This window comes from Typopeltis vanoorti, chromosome 7, assembly GCF_054136105.1.
Source record: "Typopeltis vanoorti isolate ZY-2024b chromosome 7, IOZ_Tvanoo_1.0, whole genome shotgun sequence".
NCBI classification, from domain to species: Eukaryota; Metazoa; Arthropoda; class Arachnida; order Uropygi; family Thelyphonidae; genus Typopeltis; species Typopeltis vanoorti.
The window spans coordinates 42,185,842-42,207,108 of NC_143555.1; the positions used below are offsets into that span (position 1 = coordinate 42,185,842).

A 21,267-nucleotide genomic window follows, 5' to 3' on the forward strand; every position below is an offset into this window, starting at 1 on the left:
TTGTTCCTCCACTCTTAGGCAGATTTGGTTACAATTACTTAATAAAGTATTCAATGTTATCCTATCGATAAAAATTCACGTCAGTTTGACTGTATGATTGCTCATACAGTCAAATTGACGTGAATTTTGTAGCGCGAGTCACACACACAAAGATGGGTAGGTGGGGTGGTATAAAATTATTGACAGAGGAAAATGTGGATTTGCCTGAAGGAGGAAGGTCTTGTCTTAGCATTATGCTTATCTTTTATGTATGGTGTATGGATAGACCATGACTTTTAACACACAAGACACTCAACAAAAGATCATCTGGAAGGTAATTGTATGAATTGGAACAAATGAGAATGAAAAATAAACTGACTACGTGGATAGATGAGTGATGGGCAGATATCAGATAGCATGCAATATTTAAAATAAAAAAATAAATAAATAAAAAAAATCATTCTGGCATTTCTTTATCCAGGCTGTTACAAAATTTATTTCACAGTCTTATGTGAAGGGGTATCCAGATCATGGTTTGCCAGTCCGTATGGAAAGTTGGGATTGGTAGATATCGTAGTCTGAATACTCCTTCTCTCATTGGATTAGATGGAGGAAAACATCAATACTACATAGCAGTCTTTATAGGTCTGAGAGACTTTTTAAGAATCACCATCAGCTGTGAAGCACTTCCCCAACCTCAACACGTATGATTGCATTAATTTGCAAAAGAGCTGGGAGAAGTGTCATTTTGAGACCTGATAACCTGACTTCTCCAAATTAACTCTATGGTTATCTGGCTATAGAGAGTGCTATGTAAGATCAGTTTGAGTTTGAATTTTCTAGATTTATTTAGTTCAGTACTGTGTGCTTGTTACAGTTATAACTGTGCTCTAAAGATGCTAGGTAAGACCAGCAAAATATTGGTAAGTTTCTTCAGTAATAAACCATTACCATCATCCTGCTGCTTATTGGAAAACCTGATGTCTTGAAAACATTCTCCCTTTGGTCTCTAGATCAGGATTTTTAGATATCTAACATTCAGCTCACTGAAAAGCTGTTAACAATTGACAGCTTTCCTGAAAGTTGGATTCTCATTAAAAAATAATAATTATTATTATATATCATGTGGTCTTTAGAACAAAGTAATTACTCCACAGTTAGCATCATCTATAAAATTTATCTACGTTTTTTTTAATTTTCTTTATTTTTTTAAATTAACCTTGCAAGAGGTCACATGACCTATGACACGACAGTTCTGTGTGGATTGGCTTTTTCATTTTCATAAAGTTAGAATTCAGATTCAAGTAATACTTAGTTTTCAAGGCAGCAATTGCAAAATTCTCCAAAGTTATCTATAAAATAATGACATAACATATATCCACTAAGTTCATATTGGCAACAACCTCTGTTGTTGTGGCACAATATATCCATTTTTCTTGATGCTGATTTTAGTGATATGTCATTTCCATTCATACTGAGCATTCCTGGTAAGATTTATGTAAGTATACTTGAGAAACGGTTGAGAAGAATTGTGGAAGAACAAGCTGGATTCCGGCCAAATAGAGGCTATCAGGATTAGATCTTCACTTTATGACAAATAGTTGAGAAATCATGGGAATATAACAAAGATCTGTATTTAAATTTTGTCGATTTGAAAAGGCATGTGACAAAGTGCCAAGAGAGAAGCTATTCAATACGTTACAGTTATATGGTGTCAATGGGGCATTATATCAAGCAATACTTAGTCTTTATTTGAGTTGTAAGTCGGCAGTTAGAATTGAAGGAAGTACAGGAAGATGTTTTAATGTTAAATCTGGTGTGAGACAAGGATGTATGTTATCCCCTCTGTTATTCATTATCTATATGGATCACATTATGAAGGAAAGTGGTATTAAATGATATAAAAATTGGAGATGTTAATATCAGCTCTTTGCTTTATGCAGACGAGATGTTATACTTCTAAATAAATCTGCTACAAGTCTGCAAGATTCTCTGACTAAATTGAATAACTGTTGTAATAGATATGGTATGAAGGTCAGCAATAAAAAGACAAAGACAATGAAAATAGGCAGAATTGTGGAAAATGTCAACTGCATTGTGAACAGAGAACCTGTGGAACAAGTAAAACATTTCAGCTACTTAGGCATGATTTTTAGTGAAGATGGTAAAATAAATATGGAAATAGACAACGGAATAAACAAAGCTGGTATGGTAGAAAGTCAATTGAATAAATTCATATGGAATAAGAGAGAAATTAGTCAGAAAACTAAATTAGCTGTATACAAGACAGTGTTCAAATACCAGTTTTAACTAATGGATCTGAGATCTCGGTTTAGAAGTAAAACACTTGACCAAAGACTAGATACTGGAGATATGAGAGTCCTGAGAATGATTAGAGGCATGAACAGATGGCATCAATGGCAAAATCATATTAAAAACAAGGATATTAGGAAAGAACTTGACATTGTCAGCATCCAGAAATGCATTAGCAGAGCTAATCTCAGGTGGTATGGTCACTTAAAGAGAATGGATGAGGAAAGATTAACAAAACAAGTGTTCTCTGCCAGGTTGGCTGGAAAACAACCCAGAGGAAGACCAAGATATAAGTGGATTGATACGGTACAAAGTGCCTCAGATGATAGAAATATAAGATCTAATAATGTTGGAGTCTTGACAAGTACCAGACTGATTTGGAAGAAAATTGTAGATAGGAAGTTAGTTATGATGTAAATTTTTCATGTAGTACTATCATATCCTGTACACCCCTTGAGGGTACATGGCAGGAATTTGATGATGTCATTTCCATTCAAAAATTATTGTAGAGAATGGGATACCCCACCTCCTTTTCACTCACACATACACACACCTATATGGATGCTTCCATTACTTAGCATTTAAGAACATTGGAAAGGATTCCAGTTAATCGTAGGTATACTATTGCAATTAGGTAACATTAGTTCTTATCCCTTCCCCCAAGACCATATTAAAGCACTGTTTTCATTATTTTTAACACCTTAAAGTTTCATTGTGTATCCTTTTATTATCATAAAAAGTTTATTTCCTAACTTTCAGTCAACTAGATCTTGGGCTTCCTCTGGATCTTTTTCCTGCTATCCTGCCATTCACATGCCATGTACTACCTGAGATTAGATCTGCTGACAAGATTGCTGAATGCTGACGGTAATTTGTGAGCAGATTGCTGAATGCTAACACTGTCAAGTTCTTTCTCAGAATCTTAATTTTCAAACCAAGCTCTCAGATCCTTAAGTTAAAACTGGTTTGAACGCTGTCTTGTATACCACTAGTGTTTTGACTAATTTCTCTCTTATTCCATTTATTCAGTTAACTCCCTATCATACCAGATTTGCTTATTCTGATTTCTGTTTCCATATTTAATTTTCCATCTTCACTAAAAATTGTACCTAAGTAGCTGAAATATTTTACTTCATTCTCCATTGAGAATGCAGTTGAAGTTTCCCATATTCCTAACTGTTTTCACAATTTTAGCCTTATTATTGCTGATTTTCATGCCAAATTTGTTACACCAGTTATTAAATTATAAAGAATCCTGAACACTTGTACTAAATTTGTTTAGAAATAACTTATGATCGTTGAAGTAAAGAACTAAGTTTGGTATTTTCAATTTTGATATCAGGTTTAATTCCAGTCTTTCTTAATGTGATCCATATAGATGATGATGAATAACAGTGAAAATGGCATGCACACTTGTCTTGTACTAAAATTCAAATCTGATATAATCCCCATGTGGACTGAACCCAGCTTGTTTTCCCTAACCTCTGCAATTTTTTTGCCTCCTCTCAAGTATGCTTGCATAAATCTTACGTGGAACATTGAGTAGAGAAATTTCTCTGTAATTCTCAATTCCATTTTTTTTACAGATACTCTTCTATAAAGCAATACTCCATGTGGAATTCTACCTGCTGACTTTGCCTTCTGAATTATGCAGTGCAGCTACTATGAAAAAACACTTATATCATCATATTTGACCAATTCTGGTCAAATATTATCTACTCCCAGCTACCTTTCCATATTTCATGGTTTTGACAGATTTTTCTAATTCAAGTATACATTGATATATACTCCTGATTTACATTTCTCTTGAATATTTTCCTTTTATTGTTTGTCTCATCTCATCTTTCTTTTCCCTCTTTTATCTTGCGGTGTCGAAAGTTGATTAATCATCGGACCTCAAACCGTTTACAGGATAAGGTAGTCAGCCCTATTCTCCGGTGTATCCTATGTCCGTAGTGTTCAGTTTTCAAGGCCTGTTTGCCTGCTTTTGTGGGATGAAAAATCCTACTTCCATGCCCAAGACCAACTAACTTGGCTATGGCTGAGGAAGATCCTTCAGCTCCTCAAGTCACCAGCGGGAATCGAACCTAGGACACTCCTTCCCCAGGTATATGGTTGCGAAGCACACAGCCACTAGGCTATGCGTTTCACAACCATATGCCTGGGGAAGGAGTGTCCTGGGTTCGATTCCCGTGTGTGTGTGTGTATATAATAATATTTTATTTAATATATTCTTTTATTGTGATAATATCCTTTTATTTATGTTCATTATTTTAATATTATTATTACTTCCTTGATATGCCTTAAATACAGGATTGGGAAAGAAAGCAAATAAAAGATTAAATTACTTTTTTATTACAGATTTAGTCCTGAACAACTTGGGATGCATGCCAGTTCAGCATTAGGATGGTTGTTTGTTGAAATTGCAATAATTCTTCTATCTCTATATGTACTAAGTACTTCATCTTCCTTGAAGATATTTGACTTAATTGCATTTTGCAGTTATAAATATGTTTGGTAAGAATTTTGAATTTATTTTTTTACATTCTCTGCCTTGAAAATAATTCATTCCATGAATACATACTTCATGTATCTATGGAATGTGTTTTGTGGCACAAAATGATTACCATAAATTATTATTTTATGTATTAGTTAATTAATTCAGTGTATGCATAAATAGAAATCTTATTTTTATGTGTAAATAACTCTCAACTAATATTTTAGGTTTCTGTGGATGTAATCTGTATAATGTTGATTGGATAGGTGAGGATGGTAGTTGATGGTAGCAGATGAGTTGCACCCATTCAAGGTGGTTTTGCAAGGTGCAAATAGTGGCTGTGGTTTTGAGCAGTATGGTGTGAGGTAGAGGTGAACAGGATGAAATATTTAGTTGGGCATTGCTGTAGACCTAGAAATAGGTTTCTGTAGGGTAATGAGAAAGAAATGTATAGGCAAATTAGCCTGGTTAGCAAGAAACGAATGATCATTATGGGTGACTTAATTATGGTAATATAGACTGGAATCAATAGACTGCATCTGGGGGCAAAGAAAATAAATTTCTGGAGTTTTCAGGAGACATTTATCTTAGGTACTACATAAAAGAGGGTACACGAGGATCAAGGATATTGGATTTGATCCTGTCATCAGATGATGATGTTATAAATGGTGTGTCAAATCTTCCACCAGTTGGTGAGATTGACCATGGGGTGATCACTTGTAGGGTGGCCAGTCATTTGAGGACTTTTGTTAGAAAGGAATTATAAGGCTGGTAAGTATGAAAAGCTTGCGGCAATAACTTGGAAAGAGGAACTGGATGGAAAGGATAGCAATGCTACTTGGGCCCTACTCAAGAACTATTTGGTGGAGGCAATATCAGAATGTATTCCTAAGGTCAAGGGGGTACTTATAAATGTTAAATCGGTTAGATCACTACAGAACTGGAGAGGCTACAACATCTTAGTAACAAAGAAAGGAAACCCAAAGGATTATCAAAATGGAAAAACTACTTTAAAAGTTTACTTAACATTAAAGACATTTCTCAAACTTCAGTGCCCAGAATCAAAATAAGTGAAAAAATACATATAAACTGTAACAGCTCTTAATGAACTCAAAACAGCACTCAACAAGCAAAAAAAAAGCTGGTAAAGCTGCAGGAAGTGATGGAATCACAGTTAAAGCCATACTCAATAGTGACAACCAACTACAGAATATTTTTATCAATATATGCAGTAGTAATGCTCTCCAGACAATGAGAGCATTACTACTGCCCATTTTCCCATTTTTCCAATTTCCCATTGGAAAATGGGAAATTTTCCCATTTTCCAATGGGAAATACCTTCCCATTGGAAAAGAAGGTATAATTATACCAATACCAAAAAAAGAAACCTAAATAAACCAGAAAACTACCATGGAATAACTCTATCACATTATAACACATTGCATTGTAAGTGTAAGAAGATTATTGCAAGGTTCCAAAGACAAGAATATTCCACTTATCCTCAATTTCATAGACTACACTAAGTCGTGATTCCATTAGTAGAATTAACATTTAGTATTCTTTATCATTATGGTATTCCCAACAAAATTATCGAAGTAATTGCAGCACCTTATCAGGATTTTCACGTCCGTGTTCTTGTCAATAAAGAATTGACAAAAAAATTTCCTATGATAACAGCAGTTCTACAAGGAGATACCTTGGCTCCCTTCCTCTTTATAATAACCCTTGACTACATTTTTAGGATGATTGAGGATGGATTCGTTGCAACGCTAACAACCAGCAATAAACAACTCTCTCTCAGTGACCTCAGCTATGCAGACGATATAGTACTAATAGATTCATCTTTATCCAAGGTACAATAACACTTTGATAAATTATGCCAAGCTGCAAAAATAGTCGGATTGATAGTTAACTCAAATAAAACTAAAAAATATTCACAAATATAGTACATTATAAAGTTCCATCATTGCAGAACATGAACAACTATTTGAAAAAGTAGAAGACTTCCAATACTTAGGCTCAGATATAAATAATACTGTAAATGACATAATATTAAACATAAAGCTCTCAGTCAACACAGGAATCTAAGAAATATATGGAAATCACCGCTCTTTACCTTGGAAACAAAAATTAGGCTTTACAAAACAACCTCTCAGACTATCTTCTTATATGGCAGATAAACATGGAACATTTCCACTCAAAAAAGAAATTGAAACTATTAATCGGTTTAATACAATCTGCTTAACCTCCCTGTCAGCTGAGGTGGATGAAATAGCCAGACCACCTCAGCCGTTAATCCCTTAACAGCGATTTTAGAGCCATTAGCAGATTAACTGTGGTGGAGCGGCCTTTGTGTCACTTGTCTTTACGTGTTCTGTGTTACTTAGAGAATTTTCTTTGCTGTCCTATGATATTTGGCCTTTTTTGCTGCACAATTTATTTATTGTGTCTCTTCCCAAAAATAAAAATGAATTTCCCAATCAATAATAATAAATAATCAATCCTGAAATGACCATAGATCAGCCTTTTCAATGAATCTATTTGGTAGTGGTAAATTTGCTGTCTTTCATTCTTTAAATCAGTGCAACAGAACAAGACAACTTTAGGTTCTTTCACTTTACTGACAATATAGAAACTTTTTTTTTTCCAAATGCTTGTTTGCATTGAAAATATTATGTCAAATATTTATATTTTTTAAATAACATTGAAATAAATATGAGCTTTTGCTTTCTTTCCTTGCAAAATACCATTATATAGTTGTCACATTTCAGTTTTAGAAACAATGTTTTTTTGTGTTTATGAACAACAAATGATGTTAAATGTATTACTTAGTTTCTGATTGCGGGTCCTTTTTTAGTATCAAAAATTTGTATCCAATGATATTTTAGCAGGGACTCTTTGCCTTCATCCTTTTGCTTAAAATTGCTGTAGATTTTTTTATTTTTTTATTGTAGGATGCAATTACTATAATACCCTGTTTGTTAATCACTGTAGATATGTTGCAAATACAGGGTGGTTCAAAATTCTACATACAAACTTTGAGGGGAGGTAGAGAACATCAAAATCAACCATAGTCACACAGGAAAGCATGACCGGAAACGCCACCGGAAGGTACTAACAGGGACACAAAGATACAGAAATAACACAAGGCAGTAAGTAGTGTAAAAAACTTTATTAGGCATAACTGAACAGTTCAATAGTAGTTGGATACATAATATGTTAAACGAGGTGCATGTCTGCCATCTCAGCATTTGTAAAACGACGCATGTTCTTCGTACGACGTCAAAAGCTTGAATGAGGAAGTCCCAATTGCTCACCTGGAGTGCTGGCAAACAGTGGCACTTATCACTTTCGGGTGGCGTTTCCGGTTATGCTTTCCTATGTGAATATGGTTGATTTTGATGTTCTCTACCTCCCCTCAAAGTTTGTACATGGAATTTTGAACCACCCTGTATAATATGAAGAATATCCTATAATATGGAATGATTCAAAATTTATGCTCATTTTGAAGATTTTCTACTGCTTTCTCCTCCTCCTCCTCTCCTTGAACTCGGTTACATAACTACTCTAAATTCCTACTGGTTTGAAAGTGTTAACGGACAGTATTGAATATCTATTACTTCATTTTTCCATTTTGACAAAAGAAACAAGGCAATAATGTTGATTGTTATACCATCAGAGATTTTAATTCTGTACTATTTCTTTGCAATCTAAAATCAGCTGCCTGCTGAAATAATTTTAAGTTTTAAAAATGCTAAAATTCTTTCCTATTCTAAAATGCTAATTCTTTTTTTAAAAAAAAAAAATTCTAAATATTACTACTTCTACTGGTGCTGGTTGCTATTGCTGAAATAATCTACGTCTTAGAAATACTCGTTAATAATCCTCTCAGCTGGAGGAAAAGCTGAAGACTTAGATTACTCTCACTGCTATTGAGAAAGAAAAGAGATAACACTTCCCTAGAAATCATACTAAAGTGCTTCAAGATGTACTGCAGAATACATCAAGAATGTCTTGTTTCGTTTTCAATTGTTGATTAGCAGACATCCTAACACAGAAATACTGACATTTCTGTGACATTATTTAAGGCAAAATAATTTCTTAATTGTAATGATCAGTTTCACTTTTATTATCAAAAAATTTTAATTATTAGATACAATTATCTTTAAAAAAAAGGATATGAATTAATAAATTAAAGACTTAATTCTGTATGTTAGTCAAGTAAATAATAGTTTAATATCTAACATTTCACTGACTGATATCTGTCAGCATTTTCAAAGGATACACTAGTAAGCAATAGAAAGTTGCAAAAAACTAGGAATCTAACCGACAATTCTAAAAATTATATAAAGTTATCACTGCGCGTGATACAATGATATAATACGCGTGTCCCAAGTACAACATTTTATTTGTTGAGAAATTTATTGTAATTTTCATGAAAGTTCATTTCTTTTTGGTTAAATGATCTGATTAGAGTTTCCATATATCTGGTAAGATATATGGAAAACTCTATTAGGCTTTGATTCTTATTTAAGTTACCTGTTGAACGGGTGACTGTAGCAGCTTCTTTAAATGTTCTAGAATGGTAGTTCTCTTCTATGTAGGGCATATGACTCGTATCCCATTCAATATTATGGTTGGTAGAGGTAAAGTGGGAAGAAAGGCCTGATATATCCTGTCTGTTATTAATATTAATATTAATAACATTAATACTAGTGGTCAAGAAAACGGTCATAATAGGATTTGAATTATTTTTAAAAATAATTCAAAAATGCATTTACTTATTTATTATTATTTTTTGGGGGGGGGGGGTTATAGACCTATTCAATCTGCAGATATTTTAGAGAATTTTTTTAAAAAAATCGTTTGCAGCAATTGTTACAAGTGTGCACACTTGTAACAATTTTGCTACTGTATTTTAGTGTAAAATAGTAGCAAAATTTTAGCTACTTCGAAAATTTATGTAAGAGTTCTGTTAGAACTCTTACATAAATATTTTTTTCTGCCATGATTTCTATGTTAGTTATGATGTAATCAATTTACATATTATTTTCTTTTTCATTGAGTAAATTCACAATGTTCTTTGTGTTTTGAAAAGAAAGTGCGAATGATTATTTTTCTTACAATTTTTGCCAACAGAACATCTGAAATAATTATGAGTGGCATTTTGCCGTTTTTCTCCCGCATGAGAAAACGAAATAAAGCAATAGTATTGTTGAATCTGTTGAACTTTATTGTAGCAGAATTTTTTATTACAAAACTTTGCTGTTTTGTAACAAAAAAATATTATTAGTGCTACTTTGAAAATTTTTAATCTGTGGCACACAGTGCTATGAAAATTTAATACACAATGTTTCACTTTTGGCAAACTGTATTCTTATTTAATAAAAACAATCTCATAATAGGCAAATTTCAAAAACAGCTGCATTAGGTGGGATTGTGGTGCACAGAATGTTTCAAAAATTAAGAAATAAATCATCTCATAGAATGATTTAGCCTATTATCCATAACTGTTTGGAATATAATTAAGGTATCATATATATATATATATATTATTAAAAAGATTTAATGACTGATACCATGAGATAAAAAGATGACATGGTATATTTGAAAAGATATTACTAGTTTCGTTGAATTGATCAACATCTTTAGGTATCACAATCAAAGAAATATATAAAGATTTACAGACTTAAATTGCATTAACAGAACAAGTACAAAAAGACAGTAGCGTGTTTGAAAACAAAATGCGAGCTTGAGTTCCAAATAAACATAGACTACGCACTGTCGCGATTGCGCCAATACTGAACATAGGCATGTGTGCATCAGAGAGATTGACACTTAGGCTGTTGTTGATATGGGAAGAATCTAGAGAAATTTCTCTAGATTCGACAATCTTTCTCTCGAGCTCATCATAGCACACATGGATGTTAGAAGTTTGAGTCCAGTTCACAATGTGTTGGCAGCCTTCGTCTGAGTTGACTGAAAAGAGAACGTGGCTAGAGAGACTGCTGACTCTAGTATTGTTATAAGAGATATCTCTACGGTGTTCTTTTAAATGTTGAAGGATGGATTTAGCAGTCTGGCCATAGTGTGGCTTTCCACGATCACATAAAATCTTGTACACTCCTGGAAACTGAGTTGGAAGATGTTTCTCTTTAGGTTTACTAAGTATTGAATGAAGTTTTGGGAGCGTAGTGAAGCAAGTTCCGAAGTTAAACTTCTTTAGAATTTTTTGCCAGTTTTGGTGAAAGAGAGCTGTTGTAAGGCAAAAAGATGAAGGCTCTGGGGGAAGAGGGATCATCAGAAGTAGTTGAGTGACTGCAGGAAAGAAATTTGTCAATTTTTTTTAGGAGAGAAACCATTAATAATAAAAGTTTTTTTAAGAAAAAGGAGTTCATTTTCAATTTCTGCTTCTGTAAGTAAAGATTTGGCTTGGTGAGCTAAGGTGGAAATAATACCAAATTTTTGTCGGGTGGTGGGGGGTAGTGATGGGAGGAAGCATGAAGGTATCTATCAGTATGAATAGGCTTTCTAAAAATTGAGATTTTAATACTCTCAGCACATCTGGTAAGTTTCAGGTCTAGAAAGGGGAGGCAGTTATCGGATTCCAGTTCGAAGGTAAAAGAGATTTTTTCATGACACTTGTTTAGGTGGTCTAAAAATAAATTGAGGTTGTTGACATCATCTACCCAGATGAGGAAAATATCATCAATATAACGATACCAAAATTTTGGTTTAAGAGGGAGGGGGTAGATACCTTCATGCTTCCTCCCACAAAAAACATAGTATTATTTCCACTTTAGCTCACTGAGCCAAATCTTTACTTACAGAAGAAGCAGAAATTGAAAATGAACTCCTTTTTCTTAAAAAAAGCTTTTATTAATAATGGTTTCTCTCCTAAAAAAATTGACAAATTTCTTTCCCGCAGTCACTCAACTACTTATGAAGATCCCTCTTTCCCCAGAGCCTTCATCTCTTTGCCTTACATCAGCTCTCTTTCACCAAAACTGGCAAAAATTCTCAAGAAGTTTAACTTTAGAACTTGCTTCACTACGCTCCCAAAACTTCGTTCAATACTTAGTAAACCTAAAGAGAAACATCTTCCAACTCAAGCCAAGCTATGGCCAGACTGCTAAGTCCATCCTTCTATGTTTGGAAGAACACCGTAGAGATATCTCCTATAACAGGACTAGAGCCAGCACTCTCTCTAGCCATGTTCTCTTTTCGGTTAACTCAGACGAAGGCTGCCAACACATTGTGAATTGGACTCAAACTTCTAACATCCATGTGTACTATGATGAGCTCGAGAGAAAGATTGTCGAATCTAGAGAAATTTCTCTAGATCAGTGGTTCTCAAAGTGGGCGGTACCATCCCCTAATGGGTGGTGGGCTTACCTAAGAAGGCGCTGAAGGTGTGCTGCAAAAGGTTGTGTGAATCGCTTTTCTGAATGTAGGGTGAGCTCAGGTAAGACAGGGGGCACTGACAATGAGTTTATGGATTCGAGGGGGGGGGGGTGGCAGTGGCCGAAAAAGTTTGGGAACTATTGCTCTAGATTCTTCTCATATCAACAACAGCTGAAGTTTCAATCTCTCTGACGCACACGTTGCCTCTGTTCAGTATTGGCGCAATCGCGACACTACTCGATTGCGCGTTTACTGAATGTAGGGTGGGCTCAGGTAAGACAGGGGGCACTGACAATGAGTTTATGGATTCGAGGGGGGGGGGGTGGCAGTGGCCGAAAAAGTTTGGGAACCATTGCTCTAGATTCTTCTCATATCAACAACAGCCGAAGTTTCAATCTCTCTGACGCACACGTTGCCTCTGTTCAGTATTGGCGCAATCGCGACACTACGTAGTCTATGTTTATTTGGAACTCGAGCTCGCATTTTGTTTTCAAACATGCTACTGTCTTTTTCTACTTGTTCTGTTAATGTAATTTAAGTCTGTAATTCTTTATATATTTCTTTAATTGTGATACCTGAAGATGTTGATCAATTCAACGAAACTAGTAAACTAGTAATATCTTTTCAAATATACCATGTCATCTTTTTATCTCACGGTATCAGTCATTAAAACTTTTTAATAATATTTCCCACCAAGTAAAAATGAATTATGATAATATATATATACAGGGTGTTCGGGATAAATTTGACATATTTATAATTAATTATATTTTTCCGTAAGTTACATGTATTAACACACACTTCTCTTCATTTAAAAGTTTGGACCCTTCTTCATTCATATACAAGATGTCAGAAAGGATGGATAGCTGGAACCCACCTGAATCATGGAAGAGAATAACTTGTATCATGATGATTCGTGCCCGCCATCAAAATAAGGATATTACGACTGCTGCCCAATGCTCCCTGAATACAGTAAAAACAATCAGGCATGAACTAGAGACTTGCAATGGTGACTACGAGGATGTAGCAAGAAGAAAGATCCCTAGCAGACGATCTGATTGCGTTCGTACAGCAGAATTCCTCGCAAATCTGCAGGAACAGGTGTTGAAGAACCCTGGCATTGGAATTCGGGCTTTGTTCGTGGAGTTGCTAACTGTAGTCAAGCCCTGGATAACAAGGGTAGCCAATGGTAGGCCGTATGTATGGCAGCAGGATTCGGCCCCTTGCCACACCTCTGGGAAAAGTCAAAAATGGTTGTCTGAAAATTTCTACGACTTCACCAGTCCAAATGTTTGGCCTCCAAACTCCCCAGACCTTAACCCCATGGATTATTTTGTATGGGGCGCAGTTGAAAAAGACACCAATCGCACTTCCAGTAATACAAAAGCCCAGTTAATGGATAAAATTAAAACAGTTTTTGCGGCCCTTCCCAGGGAGACTGTAGCATCAGCTTGTTCGAGGTTCCGAAGCAGAATTGAAGCTGTGATCGATGCTAATGGTGGTTATTTTGAGTAAATCTTGTTGATAGTATTGTAATTAACTCTGCCTGTAATGTTTTTTTGTCAATTCATTAAATTTAATAGATACAAAGAAGATTTTCTTTTTCCTTACGAAACTGTCAAATTTATCCCGAACACCCTGTATATATATATTTTTTTTTTAAATATTTATTTATTTTTATTTTTATTTATTTTATTTTATTTTTTTTTTGATTCCACACAAGAAATTTGGAATCCATATCACATCAATGCTGTGTGTTGGCAAGGAGGAAATGCTCGCATTATTATTTTTTTTTTTTTTTGGTGAAATAATTTACTTTAATTGTAGCATAGTTTCCCCTGATAAAAATTAATATTTCATGGAAACTCAGAAATTGAGTATTAGGAGATAACATGAGCATCTTCTGTTGAGGATTGCTCTGTATGTAATCAGGAAATTGCATGTTCTAATAGTAACTGTTTTTCTTTCTTTCCCATTAGAAATAAAGTGATAATAACAGTAATAGATAATCTTATTTTATTCATTCTTCCTGAGTGAATGAGAATAATAAAATATTATATTATTGTTACATTATGGAAAATTATGTAGACAACTACCATGTTAGAGTGCAAAACTTTAGTTTAATATAAACCAGAATGAACACAACGTTTCGACCTTCATATCAAGGTGAAGGTCGAAACGGAGGGTGATTATTATGGGAGATTTCAACTACGGTCGCATTGATTGGAGTGAGGAGAGGACACACGGGAGGAAGGAATTGGATTTTATGCGGTTATTAACTGTAACGAATATGACCACATTGCCACCAATCGGTGAGAGTGATCATAGGGTCTTGACTTGGGAGGTGGCTAAAGGTGTAGAATTTTCAATTAAGACAGGGTACATGTGGAATTATCAGGCTGGAAAGTATGACAAGCTTAGGAGTTTGATTGGCTCAGTGCCATGGCATGTACAACTGCAAGGACTAGAAGTTGATAGTGCATGGGAGGTAGTTAAGAAGTGCTTGCATGAAGCAATGGCTGACTGTATACGTAGAGTCCGAATAATAAATCAAGTAGGGGTTAAATGGATGAATAACACCATTAAGCTTGAGCTGCAAAAAAAGAAACAACTATGGAGGGAATTTAAGGAGAAAGGTGACCGGCAGGCACATGAACGGTATAAAGTGCAGGCCAGAAGGGTGACGAGCGTGGTAAGAAAAGCAAAAAAGGATTACGAAAGAACATTGGCCATGCAGGCTAAAGAGAATCCTAAACAGTTTTTTAGATACGTAGCAAGTAAAAGGAAAAATGTACATGGCAGAATGATTTTAAAGAATGCCGATGGTAGGGAGGTAACTGAATCAGTTGAGATAGCTGAGTTACTGAGTGAGCACTTTGCAAGAATATATCATCCAGGTGGTGACATTGCAGAAACTAATAAACCAGTAGATTATACGGGAATTGTGGTGAATGAAGTGGAGGTGAGTAGTCTATTGCATAACCTCAATGTCAATACATCTGTGGGATTGGATGGTATACCAGCTCGTGTAGTACGAGAAGCAGCTAAAGAATTGTCAGTACCCTTGACCATTTTGTTTAATTTGAGTCTCGGGTCTGGGTTAGTCCCGAGTGGGTGGAAGGAGGGGAAAATAGTTCCACTGCTTAAAGGTGGTTCCAAGACTGCTGTTGTAAATTACTGACCGATTAGCATATCAGGAATCATTGTCAAGATCTTAGAGAAATTAGTCAAGAAAAGAATACAGGATTGGATAGATGAAAATGGGATATTGTATGGGGGACAACATGGTTTTGTGAAGGGTAGATCATGCCTCAGTAACTTGCTCACGTTTTATAACACAGTGACGGCTGAACTGGATAGGGGTAATGGGTTTACAGTGATACTACTGGACCTTGCCAAGGCCTTTGACAGGATACTACATGCAACCCTAATCAGTAAACTGGAGCAGATGGGGATAGATATAGGGTTGGTAAGATGGATAGGAGGGTGGTTGAAGGAGAGATACCAGAGAGTGGTTTATTCAGGAGTGGAGTCAAAAAGACGTCTTGTGACCAGTGGAGTGCCGCAGGGCTCTGTTCTTGGACCACTGCTTTTCAATTTGTTCATCAATGATATTGGAAAGGATTTGAGAGGAAGTGTTCACTTGTTTGCTGATGATGCAAAGTTGGGTAGAGCAATTGTGAGTGCACAGGATGTCAAAATTTTAGAGGATGATTTGGACAGTTTGGAGAACTGGGCTAGGAAAAATGGATGTCAGTTTAATGTGGCAAAGTGTAAGATTATGCACTTTGGGGTGAAAAGAATAGCAGCAGTATATCGCATTGGTGGAACCGTACTCCAGGAGATTGATGAGGCCAGGGATTTGGGAGTGCTGGTGGATAGGGAGTTGAAGTTTAGGGGGCACATTGCAAAAGTGACTAAAACAGCTCACCAAATCACTTGACTTATGAAAAATACTTTAACATGCAGAGACAAACAAGTTGTTGTTCCTCTGTATCGAGCCTTGATAAGACCCCATCTGGACTTCTGTGCCCAGTTATGGGCACCAGGGTTTCTTCGTGATGGGGAGGAAGTGGATAGGGTCCATAGACGACTGACCAAGATGATAGCAGGTCTGTGGAATGAACCTTATGAGAATAGGTTGAAGATTTGTGGGTTGCAGAAATTGGACGATAGGCGAAGGAGGGGTGATATGATTGAGACATTCAAATTACTGAAGGGTTTTTATAAGATTGATCCAGAAGATATTTTTGAAAATATGACTGGTGGTGGGAGGACTAGGGGCCATGCATGGAAGCTGGGCAAGAGCGTGGTTGACAAGGGTGTTAGAGCTAGGTTTTTTACTTGGAGAGTGGTGAATGAGTGGAATAAGCTTCCAGAGTCTGTTGTGGGTGCTACGACCGTGAATGAGTTCAAGGCAAGATATGATAGATACTGTGTGAATATTGAATAGTTGTTCCAGACATGATGTTAGGGCCTCCCTTGATGAGTCTGTCGACTCCTTGAAGTTTCCCAGAACAATAATAATAATAATAATAATAATAAAAAAAAAGGTCATCATCACATATATACAGAGATACAAGCTGCACTAGGATCTACATGGTTTGCTAAAGTTACTGACCAACTGTTACAGCAATTATTGGCCTGACCTCTGGTATAAAAAAAAAACCTTGACTACATCAAAGCTAGAGTCCTATTATTATTATGTTATTATAATTATGAGTGGCATTTTGCCATTTTTCTCCCACATGAGAAAAAGAAATAAGGCAATAGTATTGTTGAATCTGTTGAACTTTATTGTAGCGGAATTTTTTTCGACCTTCATATCAAGGTCATCATCTCGAGAATACACATATATACAGAGAAACAAACTGCACTACAATCTACATGGTTTGCTAAAGTTATTGACCAATTGTTACAGCAATTATTGATCTGACCTCTGGTGGGAAAAAAAAAAAACTTCACTACATCAAAGCTAGAGTCTTATTATTATTATTATCTGGGGTGCTTAATGGTCAAAGCTGTATAACTGAGAAGAGACCTCCACATAGCCTTTAAAGGAATGTGGAGAACCGACCAGGGCTTCTGACCTAATGTCCAGTCCTCACTTTCTCATGGTGCTTCCTGTTGGGTATGTACCTGGATACTGAACGAACAAGGATGGGCTGGCAATTTGGCATTTAGCCGGCCAAATTGTATTCCTATTGGCTTGAACCAATATACAAAATGATGGTAAACATGACAAAATTTCATGCCGGCTGGGGCGTTGCCCGGTTAAACAAGGTTGTTTTCGCCAGGGCGAACAGTGAAAAGTCAGCTACTGGAACAAATCTGAAAGCACACCCAACTCAACATCACCAGTGTTAAAGATTGGTACTATCAACATAAGAAGCCTGAACGGCAAAGAAATGGAGAAATAGATAAGTTGATTATCTAGCTGAAGAATTAGATAAGTACCAGATCGACATAATAGGGGTGACTGAAACAAAACAAAAAAAACAAAAATTGGTGAGATCTTTCTGAGCAATAAATACAAAATGTTATATTCAGGCAATGACAATCAAGGAAAAGAAGGGGTAGCCATAGTATTCAATACTAAATATGAGGTTAATCTTCTTGAATGGCAGGCAGTCTCAAGTAGAGTGATGTGGACAAACATCAGAATGGGAACTGGACAATGAGACTTATTTGTGCCTATGGTCCCACAGAAGGCTCTACTAAGGTAGAAGTGGAGGAATTTTTTGAAGCTCTAGAGCAGGGGTGGGGAACCTTTTCTAATTTAAAAACTTCCACAGGCGACTGGCAAATTTTAACTCTTATATATAGTGTATGTAGTGTGCAATATATATCTCAATAAGTAAATGTGCAACATTTTCATCTATATGGTATCTTTTAATTAAAATTGTGTACACATATAATTATAACAATCAAGCATATAATTAAAACAATCTTAAACTTTTTAGTGAGAAGGCTGAAACTGCTTTTTTTGTGAAAGCTTAGAAATATTAGCCGCCCTTGATGAGATGGCTACTTGTAGTTCATTGGCGAGATTTTCGTCATTGGGTCTTGTACGAAGGTTATTTTTTGCCAGACTTAAAATTGCTCGCGTTGATAAGTGGTAGAAAACCGAGAAGCTATTTTCAAGGTGTTATTTTTTAAAGAAGGGAATTTCTCAGAATCAATAGATGTGTAAAAGTCCAGTATAGGCAAATTACTATATTTTGATCTCAAAGTGTTATCACACTGCAAATCAATCAACTCTAATTGCAAGGAATTGGAAGCTTCCTCAGGGCTTATATCAAAAGGTGTTTCAAATATTTGTAACTCAATTCTTTGATGGCGGTAAATAGGAAGCAACCAATCAGAGAAAGTCTGAACTCTGCCCGCGAGAAATACTCCTGATTTCTTTTTATTTTAATGGCTGGTTCTCGATTTGATGGTTGCCAGACATATGAAGAATTTCGATTTGTGGTGAGTGATTAGGGGAAACCAAGAAACAAAGTACTGCAGATTACGTTATAAAGATCATACATGTAATGTATGATCTTTATAATCTGTATGATTCAAGATTTATGTATAAATTCTATAAAGCAAAATCGTGAAAGTGCGAACCTTCACGCAATCTGTGAACTAATCTTCGAACTAAAGTTATGAATAAAAAATAATATGAAACAGATGCAAGCTGTATTTATTTTAAGATGAGGATGATGAAGATGATTGTTTGACAAAAATAATTATCTTGAATCAAGTTCTGGGAGAATAAAAGGTTTTGGTGACTAAGATAATTAGCAAAAAAATTGATAGTGACATTGATCTTCCAAAGTGATAAAATAATCAGAGATCCTTTCATACTTTCTTCACTTATTTTTCACTGGCATTAAAAACTATAATTATATGATAAAATGAGTAGCAAAAATAAATATAACTTGTACGTATTTAGTCTAATATAACTTCGATTCTAGTTACCGAGCAAATGGCAAGCAATTGCATTTCATGCTATAGGCAACTGTAAAACTAGATGTAGCTTAGAAATACCAAAGCGCCATACATCGATTTTTACTAAGGTCAGTTCTCATGAGAACTGTTACAAAAATAACCTTGTTTATCTCTCTGTATTTTATGTTAAATATTAATGTAAATAATCCTATGGGAATTGATTGTATTTACTGTTTTAACTAAAGTTTCTAGAATCAAAAACAAAGGCAATACTTTGCCATCGGAACTTTGTATAATAGCTATGTATATGAGCACAAGAAAGTTGTTTACGATTAAGTGTGTGAGAAAGTTGTTTGTGAGCTCTTCAATGAACACCTTCAAAGCTAGCATCAATACCCATTCCATCAAACCATTCCTCCACAGACCACTTTGTGGATGGGGAAATTGTGTTGATACAAGAAAGAGCCTTTACCAAACTGTTGCCATAAAGTTGGAAGCACAGAATTGTTTAGAATGCCATTATAAGCTGTAGCATTAAGATTCCCTATCACTGAAACCATGGGCTGGGCCCAAACTATGATGCCTCCTCCATGAAACTTCAGTTGGCTCAACATGTTTGGACATATAGTGTTCTCCTAGCATCCACCAAACCCAGGCTCCATCAATCAGACCTCCAGATTGGGAAGTATGATTCATCACACCAATGTATTTCTACTACTTCCGAGTTCAATAGTGGCAAGCTTGGCATTGCCCTTCCTTATGTTTGGCTTGTGTGTTAGTCATGGAAATCCATGTTCGTCAGTTCCCACCAGTAATGGTGCTGATATTGCTTGCAGAGTGATTTCAGAAGTCAGTAGTGAGTTTTTCAACCAAGGACAGGTGATTTTTTGTGCCCATTGGTACCAATATGTGATTTTATTTAGTTCACTATTGTGGCACTGTTAATGCTCATAATCATTTCCACAACAAAAACTTCACAACAACATCCCTTAGAGTTGATCAGGGGGAGCTGCAGCAGAACAAAAATTTCCTGAACTAAGTTGTTTTAAAGGTGGATCAATGATAGTGCCACGTTGAAAGTCTCTGATGTCTTTGGTATGCCCATTTCACTGTTAATGTTTGTCTCTGAAGATGTAAGCTCGTGTGCTTCCTTTTATTATTACCTGTAGGTTCCATGGTTGTGATGTATAGTCATATCCACTACCAAGAAGGAATGACTGATCTTTATGAAATTAAAGATATTTTTGATCAAATGGTGTGTGAATCCATACTAAGAAGTTGAAGCATATTGTCAACCGGCAAGAAGACGGCAGAGTGACTTATGTATCCTAATAGTAATTCAAAAAAATTTGGAGATGATTCACATACCCACATATTGCCAAAACAAATATGAAAATGAATAATAAATAACTGGTTTTAACTCATACACATAGTTTATCGGCACTAGATGTATTTCCTTGACATGTTTTGCTGACATAATATATCTATCCTATCCCAATGGCTTTAACAGGCCTTTAAGGCCCACAACCTTCCAAGCATGCTTGGATTTCGAAACCGAAATACGAGGATAGAATGGTCACTCCTATGCCTCAAGGTATTCTTGGCTGTATCCCTGTGTGTTCACGGGGCCGGTTTGCCTGCTTGCGGGATGAAAAACACCAGATAAACTGGCGGAAAAAACCCTACTGCCCGCGCCCAAGACCGGCTAACTTGGCTATGGCTGAGGAAGATCCTTCAGCTCCTCACGTCTCCGACGGGAATCGAACCTAGGACACTCCTTCCCCAGGCATATGGTTGCGAAGCGTAAAGCCACTAGGCTAACCGCGTGGACACATAATATATGACTGATGTAAATAGAATTGATAGAATTTTTTACTCTTGTTAGATAACCTCCTGACTTCTGAAGGTTATTTAACAAGAGTAAAATATCAACAAAAAGCTAAATGTTTCCCAACAGCTGCTATTTCTATAAATTGAAAAAACTGGAATGATAGTTCAGTTACATATCATTAATTATTGTTTATTAATTAATGTAGATACATTAATTTTCATAACAAATATTGTTATATACAATCATTTGTTATCATATTAATTGTGAACCCAGAGCAGGTTTTTGCAAATGAACTGTGCAGTTTGTT

The 21,267-nt window shown here is 35.7% G+C and overlaps 1 protein-coding gene across 2 annotated transcripts in view; it reads left to right on the forward strand.

Moving 5' to 3' along the window:
• The window catches only part of Yif1 (Yip1d-interacting factor 1), a 167,968-nt gene that overhangs the window by 112,262 nt on the left and 34,439 nt on the right, over positions 1 to 21,267 (forward strand). For both annotated transcript variants that reach the window (XM_090395821.1, XM_090395820.1), the window contains one exon: positions 4,654 to 4,809. In XM_090395821.1, the coding sequence (XP_090251947.1) occupies positions 4,654 to 4,809 (156 nt within the window). The remainder of the gene's footprint in view (positions 1 to 4,653; positions 4,810 to 21,267) is intronic.